This window comes from Gymnoscopelus microlampas (genome assembly GCF_963454915.1).
Source record: "Gymnoscopelus microlampas genome assembly, chromosome: 2".
Taxonomy (NCBI): domain Eukaryota; kingdom Metazoa; phylum Chordata; class Actinopteri; order Myctophiformes; family Myctophidae; genus Gymnoscopelus; species Gymnoscopelus microlampas.
This window is the reverse complement of record NC_139939.1, coordinates 61,040,551-61,068,022: the sequence shown is the minus strand read 5'-3', so window position 1 is coordinate 61,068,022 and position 27,472 is coordinate 61,040,551. Positions and strand designations below refer to the sequence as shown.

Below are 27,472 nucleotides of genomic sequence, written 5' to 3'. Positions count from 1 at the left end.
TTCGATGAGTATTTGTTGAGAACGACACTTTTATTTAACTTTTGTATACCCGTGACGTCACGTCACACTACTTCCGTATGACTTGATTGACAGTAGTAAAGATCCGATCAAAACTATTTATTTTAATCTAATAGATCTATATAAATGATCTGCTTGTCCACTAATCAATTATTCTGGCACTTAAATGCCTAATGTATGAACAATTCTAGCAATAAATAATTATTTGTAATTTCTTGATTCCTAGCACTCATAAAATCCCGCCTACTGCATCCGGATGTTCACCACGTCCACATACATGAAAACAAACATAACGTTTCCGTATCCGTTCTGAACCGGAAATGTGGTTATAGGCACATTTCACGTTCTGTAAAGGTTCTGGCCTTCTTTTAAAGCTTTTTGAAACAAATAACAGCAGTCTTTTGCAGTCGCTTAGGAACAAATAGCAGCATTTATTTTTTCTCAAAACGATTTCATGTTTTTTGTAACATTTAGGACGTAAACAATCATATTGAGGGGCAGTTGTGCAGCAAAAACGTCATTACCAGCGTTGCCAGATTCTGTGAGAGAAACAAGCAACCACTGGTCTAGGAAAACAAGCCCAAAAGAAGCAACTATGGGCCACATGACTCATGAGCACTTCAAATCAAACATATACGTCAGCTGCTTGAAAATAGTAGATCTACAAGCTCACAACGTGTCGTGATGCGACGCGTTGTGAGCTTGTAGATCTGCTATTTTCAAATTCATTTTTTGGGGAAATTATAATAAGCATACCTGGCAACACTGGTATGCATATGTGCGTCTATGCCTCCCATGATGCATTGCATTGTTTTTCAACTACATCGCGGTAAGTGAAGTCTTGTTACTTTTTCATTTATTTAATAGAAATATATGTTAAATCTGCACCCCCACCACCACTAAATCATAGAACCACAACACAGGGTTGTTGCTAACATGTTAGGGTGTGTACAGTAGCAAGTTGGTCGGTCTGTATAAGTTTAAAACTGTTTTACAGTGGACATATCCCTAAGCTAACAAGCCATAACAAACAAACACAACAACATGAGCTCGGCTATTTGTGTGTGTCCCTCTTCATTTGTGTGTAGTTATGTATTCTATATGCCATGTTTGTTTGCACAACACTAAAGGCAAAACGAAATGTAATCATTGTTTGTGTTTCCCATTCTGAGTGTACAAATGGATGTTTTATTATGAATAGAATACAAAAGGATCCTATTGAGCCATAGTGCTTTCTTGTGGTTTAAGGGTTTGGCCATTTTTCATATACCCTGTGCTAAGTTTGTTTATAAAGACCAAGAGATCCTGAATATCAGTGCTTATATTGTTTAGTTACAGAACTGTAAGGGTCCATTTGGTGGCCACTGGAATATTTGATCTTAAGTATTATGCATTTATATCTTCATTTCCCTCCCCCCTTTACAGGTTTCTTTCTTTGTCATTCATCACCTTGTTCCAGTGAGTACCAACAACTTAAAACACAATAACACAACCACACATCTTTAACTCACAGCAAATACATGACAGAAATTGGAATAATGTGTGTTCAGTGTTGGACAAACTAAACAAATGTAGCACTCTATTCTACTAAGTTATTCTTTATTAAAGCTCTCTTACAAAATAAGTAGCCACACTTCTATTTGACTCTGAGTGATTGAATGAAACACAGAACTGTAAATGCTACAAATGGATGCACGTGGATAATTCTCTATGAATACCAACTGTACTCAACTCATTTGGTGTGCTGTTGAAGATGTATTGATGTAGCTTTTGTCAACCTGGTGAAGAAAATAGATAGAAACTTGAAAGCTACATCATTCTGAAAATAGTTGTAAAGGTTTTGAATGCCAGACTCTCACTTACATATGTTTTTAATTAAAACATTTGAGTACTTTATCCACCACTGGTTCTACACACCCTGCTTTCAAGTTTAGTCCCATTGTCATACAAAGTGTTTTGTTTTGTGCAGCCATTGTTCTGCAACCTGTTAAGTACTGGGAGCTGATGGTACTGTAGGTGTTGCACGCTATATGAGCAAATCAAATAACAGCATTTATTTTTATTTTATTTATTATTATTTTCTAATCAAACTGATCCCAATCCTGTTTTTTGTTTTGATCCAGATTTGAGTAGGTTTTCCTGATCTCATCAGATATCAGAGTGCTCCCAATCCTGTTTTTTGGTTTTGAACTACCCAAAATCCAATCTAGATAGGGATTAAAAGTTTTTAACTTAATGAGAATTAACACTTTACCCAATTTTATTGTAGGGTTTTATCTTAAATAGCTGATCTAAAAGCTCACAACACATTGCTATGCAACATGTTGTGAGCTTGACGATCTGCTATTTCTGAATAGCAAATTAATATAATTTGGGGTCCTTGACATTAAACATTTACGGTGCCACAGCCAGAAGAGTGTATTTGGTTCCTTCTGTACATTCTTACAATTATTATGAATAAATACATTGTGTAAAATTCTGGTTATTTTCTTTGTCTCAACAGTTCCAAAAATGACACGACCGAAGAAAAAGACATGTCCCAAATGCCAAGCCAATATGGAGGCCAGGAGGATGTCCTGTGGGACATGTTATTCTCTCCAATCAAAACCAGCAGTGGCTGCCAAAGTACTCAAGTATGGCCCAGAGTGGGCCAAAAGAATTGTTAAAGACAAGAATGTGTCTCGCCAAGTGGACAATATGTGCAGTAAGTAAAACTATACGTAGATCCTTCTAAAAACCATGTAAAAGTTGTAAGAAAATATATATTTTTACCTTGATGATTATTATATCAATACAGCTCATGAATAAATCTCAAAATATTAGAATATTACATAAGACCAATCATATAAACAATTTATAATATAGAAATATCAACCATCTTCAAGGTATGTTAATTTATGGACTCAATACAGTATTTTTAGGTTGGCTCAGACAGGGTGCCTTTTTTCCATGTGAATAATCGCATCCTGTGTGCAGTGGCCTTTATAGTGTCCCCCCCCCCAGCTGTCAGCTTATTACATGGTCTTAGCTAGGTAGGTAGGTACTTTATTCTTCCCCGAGGGGAAAGGCAGCTCTCATAGAGACATCAATAAAAACACATTAGATGAAACAAAAAAAATGAATAATAAATAAATATGCATCTAAGCATCGTCAACCTACAATATTAAGAAGACAGACCAAACACTACTCAAGAGTCCGATGGCTTGCATCCCACATCCCCCATCCTAATCAGCCTGATCAAGCTAACCAGATGAGGACTTGTACAGTCTTATTGCTGCAGGCAGAAAATATCTCCTATAGCGCTCCTTCTTGCAACTTGGGACTGACTGTTACATGTAACAGTCTGTTGCTGAAGGAGCTTTTCTGCCCTGCCACAGTAGTAGGGAAGGAGAGGGATTGTCCATGATGGCCACAGTATCCAAAGTGGTACCGAGGACAGAACCAGCTTGATTCAGCCTCCTGCTGTCGCCTTCCTTGATACTACCCCTCCAACATACCGCCGCATACAGTACTGCGCTGGCCACTACTGATTGATAGAACATGTTCAGCAGAGTCCTACACACCAAAGGAGCTGAGCCACCTCAGGAAGTAAATCTGCCCCCCGCCCTTCTTGTATAGGACATCTGTGTTCCCAGTACAGTCAAGTTTATTGTCCAATTGCATGCCCAGATGCTCTGGACTACCTCCACATCTCCCTCGATGGAAATGGGAGACAATGGGGGAGCCACCATCTTCCTAAAATGCACCACCATCTCCTTTATTTGGCAATTTTAGTAACAGGTGGTTCTGTTTGCACCACCTGACAAAGCTGTTCACCAGTCCTCTGTACTCCATCTCTTAACCTCTACTGACACATGCCACAATAGCTGAATCATATTCTGCATATTTCTGCAAAGGACAAGTTGCTGGACTTATATACTTGGCTGTCCTGTATATTGCTATTCTGTGTTAAATGTTTGTTTTTATGTGAATATAAATGAATGTGTTAGTGTCATCCACATTGGCTTTTAAATGTTTTTATTTTATTTGTTTTTGTGAGCTTGCAGATCTGGTATTTTCTGCATCCAAGTATGTCATATGTTGTAGTATAAATGAGGCTTTTAAGAGTTTCAGAAATGAATGACTTAGACGTGTTCCCAGAGAACATATAGGTTATCCCGGTCTGAATGGGTTGTGTACATTCATTGAAATTAGCCAAACTATAATTATTGTCAGCGAAGATTTGTAGTGTAGAGTGGCAACAGGAGGGGGCCTAGTATAGAGCACTTTGGAATCAACTAAGTATAGGTTTTAAGTGGTTAGGCACTTAAACCCTATATACTTTGTTGACTGGAGTCCCCCATGGATTTGTACTTGTTCCCTTTACACCCAATCACTACAGCATCACTAAAGACACATAGATTTGGCTAATTTGCCCAATTTTTGTCCACAGCTAGGCGTTTATCTTGTGCTGCTTGTTGTGACTCTGGCATAGTTCTACAACTTAACAGCATTACCCCACATTGTCATTGTTTTATAGTAAGACATTATGATGTCACGTGAAGGCTTGACCAATCATGGAGACACCTAGCCTGGGATCCAGCCTGATTCGCTACGTTCGGCGGACTTTTTTCTCTCTCTCCGCTTATCAGTCTGGAATGCCTCCTATCTCCAAGGGAGGCGGGACATGACAAACGTTTCGAGTCGTGCCGTGGCTTCTGATTGGTCTGTGGTGCGGGGCGGGACAAAAAAAACAGTGGGATCGTTGTGATTCGTCATTCGTTTGAACAACATCCAATCAGCAACGACGTTGCCTAACGTAACATATGTAGTTCCAGTGTAGTTCTGCAAAACGAGTCAATGGGGTGCGTTCCAGACTGAGAAGCGAAGAGAGAAAAAAAAGTCCGCCGAACGTAGCGAAGCAGGCTGGATACCAGGCTAGGAGACACCACCCTTTTCCCCTCTGATGGGCTATGGGCATAAACAGCCCCTCTCTGATTGGCTATGGGCATAAACACAGATGCATAGAGATTCAGAAAATGTATAGATAGATGTAAAATACTGCTGACATTTACAAAGCATCATGGCTTAATGAACTTGTCTTTTCATCCTTCAAGTTTACAAGAAATGTTCCCAGATGAAAAGGTCCCAGGTCTACCCATATAAGGAGATAACAGGGAGAAGGACAAATGAGGTAAAAAAATATAGAACCCTATCTGTCTGTGTGTGTCTCTCTCTCTCTCTCTCTACACACACACACACACACACACACACACACACACACACACACACACACACACACACACACACACACACACACACACACACACACACACACACACACACACACACACAGGCTACATACACACACATAGGGGACATTTCTGTTTGGTCGATTATTGCTCTATTGTAACAAAGGTTCTTGGCAATAACTGTTATACCGTTGGGACGCATGTTTATTTACTATTTAAATGGTTCCCCATTTGTAGTGAAGATGCAATTATGGGATGAGCATTTATGGGTTGTGGCCACTAAAAATGTGACAAATCAGTCAGGGGGTCAGGGTTCCTACAAGGGTTTATTAAAACAACCCACTGTTCCAGTAAGTTAACTTCACGTCACCAGGCTTTCTGCTTTTCAATAGTGTGAGGAACTGTGAGGTCATTTTACTGCTCAGTGCTCAGATCCTGTTCAGACTACTTTAACCAGTAATTTGCACAAACCAGTTCTACACAAAGAGAGGCCGTTTCTGTACCCGCTCTAGACTCCAAAAAGTCCTGATGCTATCGCACATCACAATGGTTTGATGTCCAGATGGCGATTTAATAGACATCGTCCAAGGCTAATAGTCTCACAGTGTATAGATAAAGGAAGCAGGGAGAGTATTGGAGCAAAGGTCTGACCTGCCCAGGAATCAACCTGGGGACTCAGTGTCAGGCGGTAGTATTTCCCATAACCACTTGGCTGTCGGCCCCACAGAACCATGTTAATTTGTATATTTGTCTTAAGGCTGATCATGACTGAGACAAGCAAAGGTACTAAAAATAATGGTATACCTTACCCAGTGATTTCTTATACTGTGTGTGTGTGTGTGTGTGTGTGTGTGTGTGTGTGTGTGTGTGTGTGTGTGTGTGTGTGTGTGTGTGTGTGTGTGTGTGTGTGTGTGTGTGTGTGTGTGTGTGTGTGTGTGTGTGTTTTAGGGCAACAAAGAAGTGTTGGTGCATTGGGCGCCTTGTCCTGCATGGTAAGACATTTTTGATATTATTCAATTGACACTATTTGCCCTACCAGAGGCAGTTGTTTCTGGTTGATCCCACAATTCTTTCTTCCCTCTCAAATTTGCCTTACTATTTAGGAAGGTTACACCTCATCTGTGTGGTGTTGCAGACCTGCCGATGGCCCACATTTTCACATCAAAGTACGCTGGTACAACGTGTCCAGTTAAAGTAGGCAAAATGAAAAGCTGACGACCTAACTTCCAGGTGCTTTTATCTCTCTCCCTCACTCTCTGCTGTGTGCAGCTGTGTGCTGTTCAGCGTAGAGCTTAAGATCTCAGCCCGAGGCCGACGGGTCTGCGCGGCGAGGGCTGGGCCGGGCCCAATTGGTCATGTATTTGTCGGGCATTGGGTTGGGTCACTTTTTGCCAGATCTGAAAGGTATGGCCTACACGAGCCTTTGTCACCATTTTGTCCATACATGGTATGTCTGGTTGTGGTTATGTTTCTTCTGCATGAATAAATAGGCACAGACTACATGGTATGTCTGGTTGTGGTTAGGTTTCTTTGTCGGGTTGTGGTTAGGTTTCATCTGCATGAATAAATAGGCACAGACTACTCATGACATCACTATTATGTTACAAGTATAAATACAGATGGTATATATAAAACGTAAGACAAATATTTCAATTAGACCTTCAATGTCAAATATCCTGAAATATCGATCAATTACATTTTATTATCCATAAATTAGGGTTCCCCCTATCAGTATATCGAACAAAGTTCGATTCATTTAGCAAACCTTGCCGATGGAGTCCATTAAGAGGAAGAGGAAAAGAGAGATAGAACAGGGTACCTCCTTGACTGATGTTGATGTTGATTTGGTCTACCTCCCTAACGTCAAGGAAAAGCACCTTGATTTCTCTGAGATGAAAGGCGAAAGACGGAAAGACGAAAGTGAGGGAGACTTCACTTTCGTCTTGAGGGAGACTTTCGTCTCCCTCACTAACGAAAAGCACCTTATGTGAAGTCCGGCTTAGGTCTGGCAGAACCAGGTCTCCTGGTCTTGTTTTTATCAGGCAGGCAAGCGCAGCGCGGTATCATGATGTCTCTGTGACTATGTAAGCTGCGCTCATAACTGTGGCTGTGAGTTATGAGCTACTTGATACAGTTGAGCATGTGTGACTGTGTGCGCTGTGGCGCAACAGTTGAGCGTGTGTGTATGTGGCGGTGGCCGCTGTGGCGTCTGCATGCATGCAGTGCCCAAGTGGAGCGGAGGACATTGTTGAAACCATCCACGGTCACTTTTGTATATCCTAATAATATTATAGACGTGTGAACTTTGTAGCTATAATAGCGTGTACACCTGTTGCCTGATTTAGCGGCGGCCGTCAGCCGTGTTCTCCAGCGAGGCTCCGATGTTTATTGTTCCTTAATTAGGACGGTGCTTGCTACAAGCTGGGTTTTTGTTTATATATAAAGACAGTTGGAAAAGGGTAGAATGACTCTGTTCTTCGAATCACCAATATGTAATGACAAAAATATAAGGCTGCATGCAACAATTATACTTCTTTAGAATGTCAGGCTTCGGGCTGTGTTGGGCTCCAATTGTCAATTATGTATCGTTTCTGTCGGGCTGGGTTGGGCTGGGCTCACATATTTAGGCCCGATTAAAGCTCTAGCTCAGCGTATGGGCTTGATTGGCAGCTGCAGTCCACCGGCCTCAGCAGTTGAATTGGAAGCTTCTGTGTAATTTGCTTGTACAGCTTGAATGTACAGGAAGGTTACAAAATTCACATTGTTGGATTCTAGTAATTAATGACTGTTAGTCGACTAATGTTGTTAATGACTTCTCTTTCAGACTTCAGATATGGACTGTCTGTCACCAGTACTAGAGTAAATTGTTTTATGAGGAACTAATCTAAATTCACATCAGTCAAAATCAAAATAATGAAATTACCAGAAGTGGAATGTTGGCCGCTATGCTTCTTGTCTTATCTTTTTTACATGTAGGCATTAGGCAATAGACATACATGTGCATTAGGGCTGCATGATACTGATGCAAACACTTTTTCCCCTCGACACCAAATCTCGTCACCAAAAATTGATAATCTACAAACTCACGTCACGTCTCAGTGCGAGGCATTGTGAGGTTGTAGATCTTCTCTTAGAATGTTTCAGGTGGTTAATATAAAAATAAAAGGTGTCCCAGTGCCCCTTTTGAAGACCCATGGGATAAATGAATTTCTCTAAATAATGTATTTATACTTTACAGTGACAAAATCTGGGAAGACACATGGGAACCAGCCAAGAAGTTTCCAGAGGACAGGGCCAACCAGTAACCTCACGCCTAAAGGGTACGGTCCGATGAAAGTATGGCTGCCAGCTGATAACCCTCCCCGTATCCGCCTTCGTCTCACCCGATTGGACGGAGGTGGAAAACCAGCATCTACGCCATACTTTGAAACCACTACATCTCAGAGGACAATATTGTACTTTTACTTTGTGTTAATATTTATTTTGGAGATTTTGTTTATTATTAGAAAACACTAGACCATACCCGGTCGGCGCAGCGCATCCGTGGGGGGATATGCGCACATGATCTGGCAACCCGGGAGGAAGTTCGTCCCATAGCTGGGCAGCCGCAGCTATGGGACGACATTCTTTGACACAAAAACGCTAATAAGAAGCTGAGATTTGATTAAATTGAAAAACGGGCTGCACAGTTAAGTTCGGATGGTAATGGTTAATGGCTGTGTGCAAAATCAGAGCAATTGGTCCAGCCAGTGGGGAGAACCGGGTAGCTTCACCACCACCACCACCACTACAAACGCAGAGGTTACTAGAATTATAGTAGGATAGTAGGATACATTAACCACTTCAGCCTTATTTCGGCCATTTGAAAATAGTCGATCTACAAGCTCACAATGGGTTGCGATGCGACACATTGTGATCTGTCTTGTAGATCTGCTATTTTCATATTACATTTGGAAACTTGAAATGGGACATTCTGCAAGATGAGCACTTTTAGTTTTGGAATACTTTGGAATACATGCCAATGCTTTTGCACTATTACTCAAGTCACATTTAACAGAGTATATTTCTACATTGCTGTATTGATTCTTTTACTTAAGTGAAACATGTGAGTTCTTCCACTGCCTATTTTGTTCTGTGCAATATGTTTTCTTTGTTTCTTTCTTTGGTGTCATTAAAAGCCTTTTGCACTTTGAATGTTGTTTCTTCCAAGATGTCAATCTATACCAATCAACAGTGATATTAACTGTCTTTTGTCAATACTGTATGTAGGCAATACAGTGTCAGCTGCAGATAGACTATACAACTGTATGGACAGTTGTTTATTCAGACTCATTATCCAAGAAAACATATGTTTTACAAAATGAAATGAAGGTGATGCAAGGAGATACACACTTTTGATAATACATCATTTGCCAACCATGGAAACAATGAGAATTTAAAGCCATACACCCAATAACTTAATGGTTCAGACAATGATGATAGTTATCTATAAGAGGCTATGCATCATATGCCACTCATCTAGACTGTGGCAAAACAAAGCATCATGAAGCTGGAGTTTGGAAGCGCTTGTTTGGAAAATCCTCCTAACTCCTCACTCCTACTGACTCCTCATACCCTCTTTTGTGTGTAGACTGCTAGCCATGCATGAAAATCAATGTTATTTCTATATTCCTGAGGGGTTAACGTGTAGACAATAAACTGAATGGGATCCAGGATTTGAAGCCTGGAGAAGAGGAAGATGCCTCAACAAGTGTTACAGAGAATGACCTGTTTGACAGATTTGTTTTGCATCATAGCCCACAAACAAACAAGGAACAGACTGAGAGGTGTTCGGACCTTTTTGATAAAAGGTAAAATGATTGTCATTTTAAAGCCCAAACCACACCAATGATTCGCGATGCAACTCCTTGCAACTAAACAGTTTTATGGACATGTCACACCAATGCAACTCCTTGGAACTGCCATTGGGGATAATGGTTGCGAGCAGTTGCAAGTAGTTGCATGAAACCGTTTGGTTGCAAGGAGTTGCATCATGCTAGCCAGGGGAATGAGGCTTAGGCTTAGGTAACCCTAACCTAACCCTAAACTACGTATCAGCTCCAACATGTAGTTTTCCTAATTGTAATGGATGACTATGTAAGTAAGGCACACATCAATATCTCAAACACATTTGGTTACTAAATAATTCCTGAAACATCTGTTTGACTGATTTTATCTAGGATGGCTCTGAAATGGTCTGAGAATGTATGACTGTTAGACTCATAGCTTGGAAGGAGATGGACATTAAACTTTGTCATAGGTCAACAGCAAAGCCATAATTTGAAAGGCCTTGCCCTACATAGAAACATATTTCATTGTAAATATTATGGGTTGTTCCTGCTCATCACAGGTGCCCTTTGAACATTGTTCAAAGGGCAATAAAATAGACGATCTACAAGATCACAACGGGTTGCCGATGCTACTCATTTGAGCTTGTGTGAATCGGTTATTTCAGGCACAGTCCTATGTGTTATTATGGATCCCATCAACGTTATAGAATAGACCCGCCTCACCTGTGTCTTGATTGGCTCCTTGGCAGGCCTAGTTGTACTGAGGTTAGGGTTATGGTAAGGTTTAGGCATAGTCTTACTGAGGTTAAGGGTTAAGGTGCAGGTCAAGGGTATGCTTGTGACATCATTGTACCTGGAAGTTATGCATGAACGTCTATTGAGTGGCAAAATACAGCGTCAGTAGGAGTTTCCCAATGAGCTCTTCCAAACTCCAATGCTTCATGATGCTTTATGTTTTGGCACTCAGTGTAGATGAGTGGCATATGATGCCTACCCTTTATTACTTTTTTTAAAATTATTTGTTTTTGGGCTTTTATGCCTTTATTGATAGGACAGTATAGGCTGACAGGAAATGGGGAGAGAGATGGGGGGCGACACACAGCAAAGGCCGCCAGGATCGGGACTCGAACCCGCGACACGCTGCCAGGCATCAGAGCCTATGTGGTATGCACCTGGACCGCTAAGCCAGCACGCACCCCATACCCTCTATGACTTTATTAGTCTATTACACTATTACACTACTACACTATTACACTATTACACTAACCTTGGTGTCATGTTTGACACAGAGCTGTATTTTGACATTCCCAGGCCCCATGTGGCCAGCTTTCTGATACTCATTACTTTCATATACACCCACCTTGGTAACACTTGCTATGCATAATGTCTTATAACAGGGGCCTCCAACGTTTTCATCCCAAGGACCCCCTAGCTGAGAGAGAGATGAAGCAGGGACCTCCATACATTGCATACAATTGTGTTGCAGATTAAACGTTTTCATAGATTTCATAGATAGCTTCATTGACTATCAGTGCTGTGTAAATTCATATTTTTGGTTCATTTCATACATTTAACCACTTAAACATTCAATACTTGGTACTTGATTTGCTTCTTTTGCCCTCGACACCAAACCACTTTGCCGAAAATAGCCGATCTACAAGCTCACAACGCCTTGCAGCGTGAGGCGTTGTGAGCATGTAGATCTGCTATTTTCAGCTAATGTTCATAAGAATAGAGATGCTAGGGTTCAGGTTATTAATGTAAAAAAAAAAGATCCTATCACAAAGATTTGCCGGACCCCCTGGAGTAACTCTGAGGACACACTAGGGGTCCCGGGCCCCTTTATAAGACCCCTGTCTTATAAGCATAGTTATAATGCATTATAATCTGCTTATGAGTGCTACTATACTATTACACTGTACTATTACAGATTCATGGAATGTATTGTTGTAGTATATTCCCACTGCCAGCTAAAGCCAGTAATCACCTTTAAATGTAATATTTTGGCATCATGTGGTAATAGGCTGGTCTACAATGATTCACATAAAATATGTTTATTGTGCTCCAGAAATGTCCCAACTCTCCACCTTGAATGTCCACACATTTTGTCCTTCAGCTAGTGGGAATGAAAGCATGACTTGCGGTTTTGTATGAACAAAAATGTTCTGTGAACAAAATGCTTCATAAGAACATTCAACGGACATTTACTGAAAAATGTATTACTTGCATAGAATACAAACAATACACGAAGGCATTTCCTGGTGTTCTATAAGTAGCTTTAACTATCTTTTAATCAGAATCAGTGTTATTGGCACATTACATCAGTTACATCATTACGTCAGTTGCCCAGAGGCAGCACAGTCAGCCAGCAGTTACAAGATGACAGATACACAACAAGGACTGTCAGATACAGCAATAGAGATGAATACATTCCAGAAGGACCAATATAAGGAGGAGGCAATGGAATAACAAGGAAGGTTTAACTGCCTTTTATTAAGGTGCAGAGAACTATAAATCAGACAGCATTTCCGTGTGAATCACACCTTCATATGGTCCAGAAGTACCATCAATAATAAACAGTATACAATATATACAAACATGTACCCTGCAAAACACAGATCACATTCGCACAATGGAAAAGAAGCCCCTGGGCCTTTTTATTTTATTTTTTTGTCATTACATTAGCATAAACGTACTGTACTGCCTGTACTGTTAAAAGTATTAACAGGAAAAGGGACCACTTCACCCATTCATACAAACATACAAACACTTCAGAAGCATTTCACCTGCCCCCGCTACTGTTCTCACAAAGACACAAAGGGACCCGCACACAGAACACATTCAAATGCATACTTCCCATTTTCTCAAATTCTAAGCCTGTGCACTAAAAAGGTCTGGCACAGACATTATCCTCTCAAACATCAAATGCGTAAATGTATGAAGCAGTCAGGATGTAACCATGTCCATTATGGTCATATAGTGGCCTACCTGCAGCACACACTGTGCAATCGACATACGTTTGTACTATAGCACAAAACACTGGTCAGTGGTCAGCATGCAACAAGCTGATGTAACAAGTTTTGGTTAACGGTTACGGAAAGCAAAAAAACGTTGTCATCCTGTACAACCAACCATCCAAAATATATTTTGGGTATATGGAATGTGTTCCAGGGCCACAAGAAAACTACACATTTGGCCCACAGGACTCCAGTTCTAAAGACGGGTTTCATGTTTGTAAACATTGAGAGGATATGACCGCGCAGAGGAGGGGGTAAGCCTATGGGTGCGTTTGGAAATTACGCACCGGAGCACACTCGCCTATTAGTTTGTATTGGCCAGTGCGCTCACTGCCGCTCAGGGCTGTATTTTCGAACGCGCCTTTCCCCCAGGCATGCGCAGATTGCGCATTCTGCTCTGTGATGACGTCGCGCGGAAATCCGTCTATATCACTGGTTTAGATGGATGTTTACTATGATATCATGCTCTTGAAATATATATCTTATTTCAGGGGTTGACACTAAGGTGTCAGAGGCATTTGCCTGTCGGGCAAGGACAGGTCATGTTCTACTTTCCCAAAGGTCATTATGGAATGATACGTAACATTTTGATTACCGTTCATTTTTTACTTTCTGGGGCTGTGCGATAACAAATGTCATACCTCAATCTTTAAGCAAAATACATACATAGCTATGACTATGGGTTCACACTTGCCATTTCATATTTTTAAGTGTAGCAACAGTGAGAACAGCACATTATAGGCAAACAGTGCTCTTATTTTACATTCCACAGACCAGAAGAAAGAGTGCTCTGGCCACGTTCAGGTGTTTAGGCAGATATTGTGATGATTCCGTTGGCGTCCGCTCTCAAACAGCGGAGAGGGGACGTGCTCTCTGCATCCTCATACGTTCTTCATAATTGGTTGGATTGTGTTCCTTGCTGAGGGCCAGAGTCAATGGCCTCCTCTCTCCTTCTCCTACCCCATGCTCCATCTGACACAACACAGCCCTGCTGTCCCCAGTCGGGCAACCTGAAAGCAAACTCCACCTGACAGAAAGTTTTATTTACCTGCCAGGGGCAGTTTAGTAGTCCGCAAAGGGGAACAATCCACACAAATCGTGGTAATCCAACATTGGGAAAGTAGTCCATCAAAGTGGTCCAGTGTGGCTGTAAAAAAAGGCCTGTAGGTAGGAGTGGTTGAGAGAGAGCGAGATAGACATGACCAGAGGAGAGCCAAATGAAATGGTCTGCAATGGTTGCCTATTCCAATTCGTCCTCAGACATGTCTGAGTCACTGTCATCATCATCAGCATCATCTGTGTTGTCCAAAAAGGTGACGTTCTCTGCATCAGTTCATCAACTTGCATGTAATGTTCCCATGCCAGCATCATCCCTTTTCGGTTTTCCCACTGCTTACGGAGGATTATGCACTGCAGTCCTTTCAGACCCTCGAAACTTAGTTTCCACGGTGAGCCTTGGGGTAGAACACAAGACAAAACCTGTGTTAGTAACAGTCATCAGTGGTATGTATTATATTCATGAAATATTGTAACACTTGCTATGCATCCCATGCCTATAATGTGTTATAAACATACTTATACAGTTGTAAGTATAGCACTCATGAATAATGCCTTATAACAATAACAATAACACATTAGAGATTTGTATAATGACGTATAAGGCCATGTAAAATTAATTGGAGTAAGCTTCTAAAACTATAGTTACAGTTATAAGCAATCATAACTGCAATCATAAACCATTGTATGATGACACTTCCTAAGAATCCCATCTTAATTCTCATAGTAGTAATGCCTTATAATCACGCTTATAATGCATTATAATATTTGTTAAAATCCATTATACTGTCATAACTGTCTATGCAAGATCATAGAGACCTATAATACTTGACCTTAAGTCACCTTATAAGGGCCGATGCGTACTCCACTTTTAGAGCAGAGTTAAAATCGGTTTGGCTCTGTCCAAACAACGTCATTCAGAGGTTCGAAGGGTGCTGCCAAGATGTTGTGACACCCGAAACGAACCGATTTAAACTCGGCTCTAAAAGTGGAATATGCATCAGCCCCAAGTCATCATGAAATGCTATTTGTGTTATGATAACTGTTAAAATGCATTAAGATTATTTTGTGGGTGTTTATTATTATAATTATACAGTGTTATACGCAGATTAGAATATATTAGAAGTATGTTTATAATGAATTATAGACATGGAATGCATAGCAGTTGTTACAAAAATAATTTATTGCAAATACATACTCATTGGCCCAGAAGAAAAACTGCACGACAGCTCCTTCAGGTCATGGTCATACGCTGAAAGACTTTTCCAGTGATGTTCCATCTCAGTCACCAGGATTTTCTTCTCCTCTGTGAGTCGCCTTCCTGCCATGATGACGTCATAACGCCCGTCTCTTTGTTCTGAGATCGACAGAATCTGGAATGCATTTATGACAAAGATTCACAGGGAAAATGAGCAGTGTTAGCCACTTAGACACTTGTAAACACACCACTCAAAGTTGCCTCTCCCAAACTCAACAAGCAAGTGTGTATATTATGTGGAATTATGGGTCAGATTTGTTGGAAGCAGTCAACAGACTAGTGTACATACCACTGTGATGAAGCTGCCATGGCCATGCTGTATCAACAGATATGATGGTTTCCATGCTCAGGTGTTCTGCGCTAGGAACCAACCTGTTGTACTGTTCTACAACAGAAGCTAGGATCTCCTTCTCCTTCCTCATCTGTCGAAGGATCCTGGCACAAGCTTTTGTTCCGTCAGTGTCTTTATGCAGACGCTGAGACCTCCTTTTGAGCCCAAGCACCAGCATCTCTATCCTATTGGCCAAGGCATCAGGCTCATCAGCAGTAGTTGTTGGTGCTGCAGAAGAGAGGAAATAGGTGGGTACAAAACCACAGTATAAGACACAAGGATTAGGAACCCAATGTCAGTGAACTCCAGGTAACGTGACCATATCACCCCCATCTTAGCTGTCTTCACTGGTTACCCGTTCGATTTTAAGTTTTGACTTATAACTTTTAAAGCTGTGAGCAAATAATATGTGCATTAACAATAATCAATTCCTCACCTTCTGCCCACTCCTTCACCCAATCCTCCAACTGGCTCTCTGACACTGCTAATTCCACCTTTAGGGATTCCAGGTTCTGCTGTTGGCTTTGAAGACCTTTAACGGCCTACAATGACAAAGAATCAAAGACAAGAAAACAAATGTTGTCTCATACACGTAAAATACTGCCACATGTAATATTAAAAATCTTAAAGAACATCACTGATATCATTACCTTCTGATATTGGCGAGACAGCGATGTGGCTCAAACTGTACAACTTCCCACTGAAAGTAGCTCTTCTGGAAGGCATCTGTTGAGATCTTCCCTGTCTATTTCAAAATAAGGATATCAACAGTTTATAATGGGCAGGCAATAAAAAAGAAACAAATTCAATGCACATGACAAAAAGAAAAAATATATACTGTTGGCTAACTAAATTAAATACTCACACGGCCAAAGTGAACAGTTCGCTGATCAAGCATTCTTAAAAATGCCTGGCAGGACAGTCCTGGTGCAGCCATCTTCATTTTCTCAAATGAGAAAAATATATCTGTGGCATAAACTGTTGCGAAATTAAGTGTAGCAGGCCAGCAGTTACTGCAAATGAGATCGTCCACTCCAGCAGTCCAAGTGGCTTGGCATGACTCGCAACTCAGGTCAGGCATGCTGAGATCATATCGCCCTAGAAAATCAAAGACACGCACACTGTAATGTAAAACCTAGCATGGCATAAATTAGTCAATAGGCATACGTTTGATTTCATAAATACACCTATGACAAGCCTTGTGGGTAAGTAAAAATACCAAGTAAAAATATATTTTTAAGATGCTTTAAAAAAAAAAAAAATCCTTACCATCCATTGTGATCACAGCAACAGCCTTTCCTGGGTTGACCCTCAATGCCTCCGATGCACAACCACAGATATTTGCAGGTATCCGCACAGGTACAAAGCACTCTGAAAAAGATCATTTGTGTCCAATAGGAAATAGAACATTACGATTGCTGGAACCACTTGAAGAGACTGAAAGAAGAGTGAGAAAGGTTAAAAAGATTCCATGACCGTAAGACAGGACAAAAAAATGCATTGTTTAGTGGTCAAAGTAATGAGATTAATGAGTCAGAGAGGATATGATATGGTGTACTCACAAACAAGAACTTACCACAACGGCAATGAGCCTCATCTACAATGCAGGTGGTTGGAGGCAAAGGCTGGAAGAACCCTGCATTCATGGCATCCCTGTTGTGCATCACGTTTCTAGTGTCTGTGTGCGTTTTGATGTCACATTCGGCACACAGGAATGGCCGTGGTTCACAGCCATGACAGCAGACAGCAGCTGGACTGATGGCACACTGTTGGCACATGTGTGTGCCTACATGTGCCCTCGCTGCAACGCGGTTAATCAGCCAGGGTCTCTCTGCCCGCCATCTCTCTAAAAGAGAGTGGTTCCGCGTACTCCAGTCGGAGGAAGCCTGGAGAGGAGCTGGGGTTGGTGCTTCCTCGATGTCAGCCGATGCAACGCTCAGGGAGTGCTGGAGCTCTTGTATGAAACGCTCTGTTAAGATAGTATGGGATATTGAAAAACAACATTAGGTTATGTTTTACATTTACAATATAAAAAGTATAATAATGGCTGTGAAAAGGTTAGTTGCACATTTATTCTGGTAAATGTGTAATACAAACATATAATTAACATTCAAACTCATTGACAGATTATTAGAATATATCATGAACATATTGCTTTGCACTAATGAAATACACACCAACGGCATTTGGAGCAAAGGAGACCTCAGCATTAGTGTCAGGAAAATCGTTGGGAGGAACAGGTTTCTGACCGCAACCACCTGGATGAGCCTTCCGACTTGGACCAGCTACAACAGGAAAAAAAAAACACTGTCATCAACATTTACTCTCTCCTCAACATTTACTCACTGGCCTGGCATGTGCACTTAAGCCTTTCCAAATTGTCTAGAATGCCGCAGCATGATTGGTCTTCAACCAGCCAAAAATGGCACGTCGCTCTGGATTAAGAGCATCTGCTAAATGCATGAATTGTAAAAACTATAACTAACTATATAACTACACTATCCTATTTGCTGTAACACTAGTGTCAGCCTGGTTATTATCCTGAGGACTATTAGACTTTTCCCAAACCATAACGTGGACAGTTCAGTCGCCTATGAATATGCAATCAAATAGGAATGATTGCTGTAGGTTGATTTAAAAAAATGTCTAGCTGTCCATTGGCAAGGCACTCAGGACATCTTTTTTAAAGGAAGCCTTATCAAGTTAAATGTTGTTATATCCACAGTGATTTTCAATGTTTATTACATTCACACACATCAACACAGACGGCAAAGCAAGGCACCAATCTGCTCATCAGGAGCAGTTAGGGGTTCAGTGTCTTGCCCAAAGTCAATTGGACACTTCACATGCTCTGAAAATGTATGCCATACACACATATGACCACTGAACATGGCAGCTGAGATAGGCTGCCGGGTTAAGTGGTCAGATGGGTGGATCGCAAAAGCTTTTGAAATTTTAAAGTGGATTTTATAATCGGCCTCAGGTCTAAATGAGTTAATGGTATAACAATACTGACCCTGATTTCTGGTTGATCCTGGCAGGGATGACATTTCTATTGCTGTCTCTCTTTTTCCACCTTACGGTTGGTCCAGGTGCCTTTGCCTTCTTCGCTGGAGTTGGTGGTGCTCTCCATTGTGACTCTGGAGGAATCAAGGCATTTAGACTTCTGGCCACAGCTGCCGCTTTTGCGGCATTTAAACTCCTTTCAAGTTCCGTAACCATGGCTTTTGGATCACTCATGGTGACGGGTAACAACAAATAACAGACAAAGACAATGATAAGACAAACAAGGGTAAACACACACACACACACACACACACACACACACACACACACACACACACTAAGAGAAAGGTGTGGGGGGGGGGGGGGGGGGGGGCGGGAGAGAGAGAGAGAGAGAGAGTGCGAGAGAGAGAGAGAGTGGCTCTTAAAAGTGCCTTTTGGGTTGTTTGTTTGTTTGTTTAGGAGAGTTTGGTTGGAAGGATCTGTAAGAGAAAGCAACATATTCAGAATTACAATGAACAAAAGGAGAAACAGCCCTAAACCAGATATACAGAATCTTATACTTGCCCAAAAACACATCACGATACCTTTAATAGCTGCATACACTGAAATCCTGAGATAAACTCTGAGAGTGTACAGAACCGAATAGAACAGGGGTCTTCAACGTTTTCAGGCCAAGGACCCCCTAGCTGAGAGAGAGATGAAGCAGGGACCCCCTCTATATTGTATAAAATTGTGTTTCAGATTAAACTTTTTTGGTTTACTTTGTCTGCTTTTTCCCCCTCTATACATATAGCCTCTTTGCCAAAAAATAGCCGATCTACAAGCTCTCAAGCGCGAGGCGTTGAGAGCTTGTAGATCTGCTATTTTCGGCTAATGTTCCCCTCAGAAAAGGAATTATAGGGTTCAAGTGGTTAATGTAAAAAAAAAATCCTATCACACAAAGATTTGGCGGACCCCCTATAGTAGCTCTAAGGACCCCCTGTTGAAGACCCCTGGAATAGACCCTTATAGACCATATCCACACAGCGGCCATATTGCCAATGAAATGCCACCCCAGTTGCCACAGCAACGCAATGTTAAATTCCAAAATGGCCGCCGTGTGAATATGGACTATGGCAGTGGTTCTGGTTCTGGCTTTTCATGTGAAGCGCCCCAAATTAATATGTAACATATCAGTTTTAAGAAATAGATCCATAAGCTCACAACACGTCACATCGCAATGCTTTGTGAGCTTTTTGATCAGCTACTTTCGAATATCCAAACAACAACAACATTAACATCATAATACATTTAAATTAAGTGATTAAATAGTTCCTGTTTTAAAAAAATCTTTATTTAACTCCTGGTACCAGCTTTATAGTTGAATCCTCTGCCCCCCGCCCCCACCCATCTTCTCTTATTCAACTGACCTTTATCCCAACATGTTTTGCATTGCACCTCTGTATGGTATATATAATATGACTGTTCAATTGAGTACAATGGACCAAAATGTAAACAAGCCCCTGGGGCTTATTGTGTTCATATTTTAGCATAACATTTGACTGTACTACTAGTACTGATTGATTAATTGATTTAATACTTTATTAGCAGTACAGGACAGTAAAGTTCTATAGGATTTAAACCACAAGAAAGCACTATGGCTCAATAGGATCCTTTTGTATTCTATTCATAATAAAACATCCATTTGTACACTCAGAATGGGAAACACAAACAATGATTACATTTCGTTTTGCCTTTAGTGTTGTGCAAACAAACATGGCATATAGAATACATAACTACACACAAATGAAGAGGGACACACACAAATAGCCGAGCTCATGTTGTTGTGTTTGTTTGTTATGGCTTGTTAGCTTAGGGATATGTCCACTGTAAAACAGTTTTAAACTTATACAGACCGACCAACTTGCTACTGTACACACCCTAACATGTTAGCAACAACCCTGTGTTGTGGTTCTATGATTTAGTGGTGGTGGGGGTGCAGATTTAACATATATTTCTATTAAATAAATGAAAAAGTAACAAGACTTCACTTACCGCGATGTAGTTGAAAAACAATGCAATGCATCATGGGAGGCATAGACGCACATATGCATACCAGTGTTGCCAGGTATGCTTATTATAATTTCCCCAAAAAATGAATTTGAAAATAGCAGATCTACAAGCTCACAACGCGTCGCATCACGACACGTTGTGAGCTTGTAGATCTACTATTTTCAAGCAGCTGACGTATATGTTTGATTTGAAGTGCTCATGAGTCATGTGGCCCATAGTTGCTTCTTTTGGGCTTGTTTTCCTAGACCAGTGGTTGCTTGTTTCTCTCACAGAATCTGGCAACGCTGGTAATGACGTTTTTGCTGCACAACTGCCCCTCAATATGATTGTTTACGTCCTAAATGTTACAAAAAACATGAAATCGTTTTGAGAAAAAATAAATGCTGCTATTTGTTCCTAAGCGACTGCAAAAGACTGCTGTTATTTGTTTCAAAAAGCTTTAAAAGAAGGCCAGAACCTTTACAGAACGTGAAATGTGCCTATAACCACATTTCCGGTTCAGAACGGATACGGAAACGTTATGTTTGTTTTCATGTATGTGGACGTGGTGAACATCCGGATGCAGTAGGCGGGATTTTATGAGTGCTAGGAATCAAGAAATTACAAATAATTATTTATTGCTAGAATTGTTCATACATTAGGCATTTAAGTGCCAGAATAATTGATTAGTGGACAAGCAGATCATTTATATAGATCTATTAGATTAAAATAAATAGTTTTGATCGGATCTTTACTACTGTCAATCAAGTCATACGGAAGTAGTGTGACGTGACGTCACGGGTATACAAAAGTTAAATAAAAGTGTCGTTCTCAACAAATACTCATCGAAAAATTACCAAACTAGTATGTAAATACTCAGAATATTTACAGGTTTTTGTGGGTGGTGGCGTGTGGTCTGGTGCATTTCAAACAAGCTTCTTAGCGCACGTTTTGAAATGCCAATGCATTATCAATGGCCCGCCTGTGACGGCGCAATGTGTCGTCTTTGGACCTCAATGAATGTCTATGAGTGACCGTGGAAGGCACATAATTACGTCGCTGGCGTCCAGCGACGGCATTCGGCTCCGTCGCGGGGTTCTGACAAAAAGGCAACCGGCTACGTTTTCGGAGTGAGACCGTGTTGCAACCACTGTGACCACAATAAGATGCACAAGACTTCAAAATAAAACCGCAAGAAGACAAGTAGTATTGCATATAACACAATGCAATATGTATTACAGTAGGAATGGGTTGTTTATGTTTTTTTTTTGTTTTTTTTTGTGTCTTTCTTTTATATTCTGTCCAGCGAAGAGAAATAGAAATATGAAGTACTGGTTTACTTTTGTCAAACCTTTATGCAGATGACCTGAACACAGCAGCCAATCAAACCAGCAAACCTCTTCCTTACTTCCTTCACAGGTTGTTACAATTGTGACAAGGGTGAAATGAGGGGTTCTTAAAACTTTTGTAATTTGTTTTTATTGGTGCTTAATGTGTATAATTGCCTCATTTAACCCCACCATCTTATTATTTTTGTACCAATTATTATTACGCACTGTATTGTTTATAATTGTTTTCCCCATGATCCCCTGGTCACATGTATTGAGAGACATTGAGTGGCAGAGCGGCAGTCACGCGGTCACGCCCAAGGCCACGGTCATGGCCAATGTCCCCAGACAGACTGTCACCACGGACAAATGAAAGAAGAGGGAGGTGTGGTTTGGCAGGTACAAAAGCGGAGGCGGGACCGTTTGAAAGAGAGAACAGAGCACCCAAGTGACAGAGGCGTCAGTGAGGAGAAGGACAGCAGAGGGGAAGGTTGTGCCGAGACACGGAGTAGAGGAGTGCATAGATGAAGTAGACATACCAGCCACCTAGGAGTTTGGAAGCCGAGGTGTGCCTACATTCAAAGGAGAAACCAAGAGGAGAAAGCGATCGAACCGAAGGGGAGGAAGAGGCGAGTGAGACCAGACCATATGAGAGACGAGTGAGACCAGACCATATAAGGAGCGCTGAGACTGGAAAGTGGCGATAACGTTGCATACGCAACCAACTCAGCGCCAGGTGTAAAAACCTGGCTGGCGAGCGGAGAGAAAGAAGAGAGAAGACGAAGACGACTGGCCTCAAACCCTTTCCCATCTTACCCCCATATATGGACATGCAGCATTACCCCTGAACAAACCGTGTTGAGTATCTTGAAGCACTTTATTGGCACAGCACTTTACTTGAAAAGTATTTGTTGCACAGAAACCCCCCATGCTAAGGAACCCTTGTGATTAAGCCCCGCGTAATTTGCACAACTTTATAATTTATTTTATAGTTGTTGTGTAGATTAATTGTGTTTTGTATGTTTATATAGGTTTTATTAGTATAGTGTTTATTTGATTGTTTTTAAGGCACAGAAGCCAATGTATTAGGGACCCAATAAATATGACTTACCTTTTTTTGATACACTGTATTCGTGTCCAGTTTCTTAAAGGGATATTCTCATGCCAGTGTTGTATTCTCAAAACCAAAAGTATTGAAACTTACCAGTTAACCTCGAACCTGTGAAAGCCTGAAGAAGAAGTTAAAGTGTATTCAAAGGGGACTTCCCTCTATAACAAAAGTGGCGTAGTCGACAAACAATTAGTTCAGATAGGACTCACAGTAATTACGCACCCAGCACTTTATTGTGCATTTATATTTTATTGTTGTGAGTTTTATTCTGGATTATTTATTAAAGGAGAAGAGTGCAATAGTACAAACAAATTGCAAGTCAAATGTGATACAATTTCGGCCCTGTTCACATATTTGGCGTTGGCGGCAGGACTGGTTGATAACAAACACATGAGAATACCCTTAAGAGAAACTGTACTGTTTTGTTGTTTTTGTTGCTTTTTGTTTTTTGCTTTACGGATTCAGAATGATGATGATGGCGGTGTATCCCGGTGCCCCATGGTTACCCACCTTTGGTGGAACAGAAGGCGAGAGTAAATATAGGGAATGGAAAGACCAGATTAGAGGATTATTAAGTACCCAGGAACTACCAGAAATCAGGAAAGTTGCTATTATAATTAAAACGCTAACCAACGAAGCTAAACGGCAGATTAGTGTGGTTGAGGAGGGCGAACGCGACACAGTGGCAAAAGTTTTTAAATACTTAGATGCTTTATATAAAGAAACTGTCTCTGTCGCAGAAATGCGCTCACTATTCTATCGGTGCGCACAGCGCGCAGGAGAGAATGTACAAACTTACACCCTGAGACTTAGAGAGCTGTTTTGTGGGCTGCGGCAGCACGACCCAAGCACCGCTCCCTCCGAAGCCATTCTTCGTGATCAGTTTGTTATGGGTTTAGCTGAGGGCCCCCTGGGCCAAGCCTTAAAAATATATGCTCGACGACACCCAGATGAAGATTTTGCTGCTTTACGCGAAGAAGCCGACCTGTTAGCTGCTGAACATGGAACTACTGAAATAACGTGCCACGCTGTTAATCCTATTTCTGTCCCCTACCCTTCTCAGGACCCTGCTTGGAGAGAAAAATTAAAACAGGAAATCATGGACGACGTAAAAACTCAAATGCAAGGATTCACGCAGGAACTCATGAAGGAAATCAGACCGCTCCTCCGCACTGGCACCAATGACGCACGAGCGCGCACTCCACCGCCACCTGAGCGACGGTATACGGCCTCTCAGCGCTACGAATGGGATGAAGGAGGTAGGCCGATATGTAGCCAGTGTAGACAGGCGGGTCATATAGCGAGATTCTGTAGATCCGACCGAAGTCAGTTAAACTAGTACGCCCTGTCGCCGAGGTCCGGGGGGCAGAGGTGCAACGTTCACAAAAAAAGTTAAGGGCCAATGAAGTGTTTGTGGGGGAATGTCCGACAATTGGGATAACAATGGGGGGAGTCCAAATGAGGGGTTTATTAGATACGGGGTCTCAAGTCACATTGATGCAGCAGAGTTTGTTTAACGAAAAGTTCTCGCAAGATAAAATGGAAAATGGGCCTCTGGTGTTTAGCCTACGAGCAGCAAACGGCCTTGATCTACCCTATTCTGGCTATGCCATATTCGATTTAGAATTAGAAGGACTGAAAATACCGGGAAGAGGAATCGTAATTGTAAAAGATGAACATTGTATTGAGCCGCTGATCATTGGGATGAACGTAGTCCACGCAGTGTGGCATGCATTATTTAAACTCTCTGGGAGGTCTGTGTTTCCATGCCAACAGGAGAGGACACCATGGAAAAAAGCATTCGCCGCCTGTAGGAGAGTGGAGGCAGTGACCCACGAAGACGGAGCATTGGGCTATGTGTGGCCTGTCGGCCGACGGAGAATCCGAGTCCCCGCCCGCAGTGAGTTAGTAGTATGGGGCCGTGCCTGGAAAGGTCCAAATGGAGCCGAATACGAGGCCCTGATGGAGGCCATGCCGGAAGGAACTGATCTGGGAGTGGCCCGAGCGTTGGTCACCGTGCGTAATGGCCGAGTCCCCGTGCGCATCTGCAACCCCCACGCGTATAGCGTGACCGTGGGCAGACATCAAAAGTTAGGGAAGCTATATCCAGTGGAGGAGGCCGACGTCCGTGGACGACGAGACCTGAACCTGTCCCTAGGAACCGACGGAGCCGTGGAAGTGTCCCTGGTGAGCATCGAAGACGAGGGACCCGTGAAGACCTTACCTGAGGAGATGGAGGCGTTGACCCGGCGAGATGACCTACCTGACCAGCAGAGAGAAGAGCTGCATGCGATGATGTGTAAATGGAAGAAGGTGTTTGCAGTCCATAATGAAGATTTTGGGCAGACGGACGTGGTGCAACACCAAATACCAACTGGAGACGCGGCACCCATCCGCGAGAGGCACCGACCGCTGCCGCCCTCCATGTATAGAGAAATGAAGACCTTATTGAGTGACATGCTGGACAAGGGAGTGATAAAAGAGAGTTGCAGTCCCTGGGCAGCGCCCATTGTCCTGGTGAAGAAGAAAGATGGCAGCTGGCGTTTCTGTGTCGACTACCGTAAACTGAATGCCGTGACGCACAAAGATGCCTTCCCTTTACCTCGGATTGAAGAGACTTTAACAAGCCTGACCAAGGCTCAGTGGTTCTCCACACTCGACCTGGCCAGCGGTTATTGGCAGGTGGGTATGGACCCTCGGGATCGAGAAAAGACAGCGTTTACCACCCCTTTAGGACTGTTCGAGTTCCAACGTATGCCGTTCGGTTTATGTAACGCCCCCGCGACCTTCCAAAGATTAATGCAGCGATGCTTGAGTGGCCAGGTGACAGAGTCATTATTAGTGTACCTCGATGACATTATTGTATATTCACCTGACTTTTCCTCTCACATGCAGCACCTTGACCAGGTTTTCGAGCGGCTGTGGAGACACGGATTGAAACTGCGCCTCGATAAATGCAAGCTTCTCCAACCGGAGGTAAAGTTCTTGGGCCACGTTGTAGACAAAGAGGGAGTGCGCCCGGACCCTGAAAAGTTGGCTGCGGTAAGAGACTGGACCCCACCCTCGACTGTCCGCGAGGTCCGCGCTTTTCTAGGTCTGGCTGGTTATTATCGCCGCTTCGTGTCCTCATTTGCTGCCATAGCTAGGCCGTTAAATAGTTTGTTGATCGGAGTCCCGAATGATGTGAAGTCCCATCAGTGTAAAATAGAGTGGTCCCCTGAGTGCCAAAACTCGTTTGATGCTCTTAAAACTGCCCTTACGCAGGCTCCAATACTGGCTTATGCAGATTATGACCGACCGTTTGTAGTGTATACTGATGCGAGTGGCCGCGGGCTCGGCGCCGTTCTGGCACAGGTCCAAGATGGCCAGGAGCGAGTAATCGCCTACGCCAGCCGAAGTCTACACCCTACCGAACAAAATGATGCAAATTATAGCTCCTTTAAATTAGAACTCTTGGCACTTAAATGGGCAGTGACCGAAAAATTTAAAGATTACTTAACTGGCGCTCATTTTACGATTTATACAGATAACAATCCTGTTGCGCATCTTCAAACAGCTCGACTAGGCGCGGTGGAACAGCGCTGGGCAGCCCAGCTAGCATCATTCACCTATGATATAAAGTACCGACCTGGAAAAAGCAATGCGAACGCAGATGCCCTGTCTAGGTTCCCTGTTCAACCTGTAGGAGTGGCCGTAGTGGAGTTGGCACCGGTGGAGAGAGAGGACGGGTGGGCTGGAGCTGAGTGGCGGGGAACACAGGATCGAGATCCGGACATCCAGATGGTGAAGAGTTGCGTAGAGCGGAGGAAACTGCCTACCCTTATGGAGAAGAGGAGTTGGTCACGGGAAGCCAGGCAAATGTTACGACAGTGGGACCGGTTGCGCATCAGAGACAATGTGTTGTATAGGCAAGTGATTGATCAGCATACACAAGAATGTTACTTACAACTTGTTTGTCCAGGGGCGCGACGAGAGGAGGTGTGGAAAGGACTCCATGAGGCCTCGGCACACGCCGGAGTGGACCGGACTTTGGCGCAGCTTCGGCGCCGGTTCTACTGGCCGGGCATGGAGGGGGCGGTGCGACAGTTCCAGCGAGGTTGTGTTGCCTGCAGCCTACTGAAAGACAGGATAGAGCCCAGGGCCCCCTTACAGCCATTCGAAGTATCGTATCCTATGGAGGTAGTGGCTATTGATTTTCTCACATTAGGTAGGCCGAATGACGCATGGCAGAATATTCTTGTAGCAACCGATTTATT

The 27,472-nt window shown here is 42.4% G+C and overlaps 2 protein-coding genes across 2 annotated transcripts; one reads left to right on the top strand and one right to left on the bottom strand.

Annotated features, from left to right (window-relative positions):
* Positions 1–840: 840 nt before the first annotated feature.
* On the top strand, positions 841–8,628 carry LOC311060820 (uncharacterized protein). The gene is made up of 6 exons (XM_084079163.1): positions 841–847; positions 1,444–1,476; positions 2,522–2,722; positions 5,115–5,191; positions 6,198–6,241; positions 8,488–8,628. Exons 3-6 carry the CDS (start codon positions 2,530–2,532, stop codon positions 8,552–8,554), a joined length of 381 nt encoding a protein of 126 aa, XP_083935289.1. The 5' UTR covers positions 841–847; positions 1,444–1,476; positions 2,522–2,529; the 3' UTR covers positions 8,555–8,628.
* Positions 8,629–13,842: 5,214 nt separating this feature from the next.
* Positions 13,843–19,035, bottom strand: LOC311062551 (uncharacterized protein). The gene is made up of 10 exons (XM_084081674.1): positions 18,757–19,035; positions 17,918–18,025; positions 17,317–17,709; positions 17,010–17,111; positions 16,606–16,838; positions 16,391–16,485; positions 16,177–16,282; positions 15,699–15,968; positions 15,350–15,524; positions 13,843–14,549 (listed from the first exon to the last, which is right to left on the bottom strand). Exons 1-7 carry the CDS (start codon positions 18,788–18,790, stop codon positions 16,237–16,239), a joined length of 1,011 nt encoding a protein of 336 aa, XP_083937800.1. The 5' UTR covers positions 18,791–19,035; the 3' UTR covers positions 13,843–14,549; positions 15,350–15,524; positions 15,699–15,968; positions 16,177–16,236.
* Between the last annotated feature and the right edge of the window lie 8,437 nt (positions 19,036–27,472).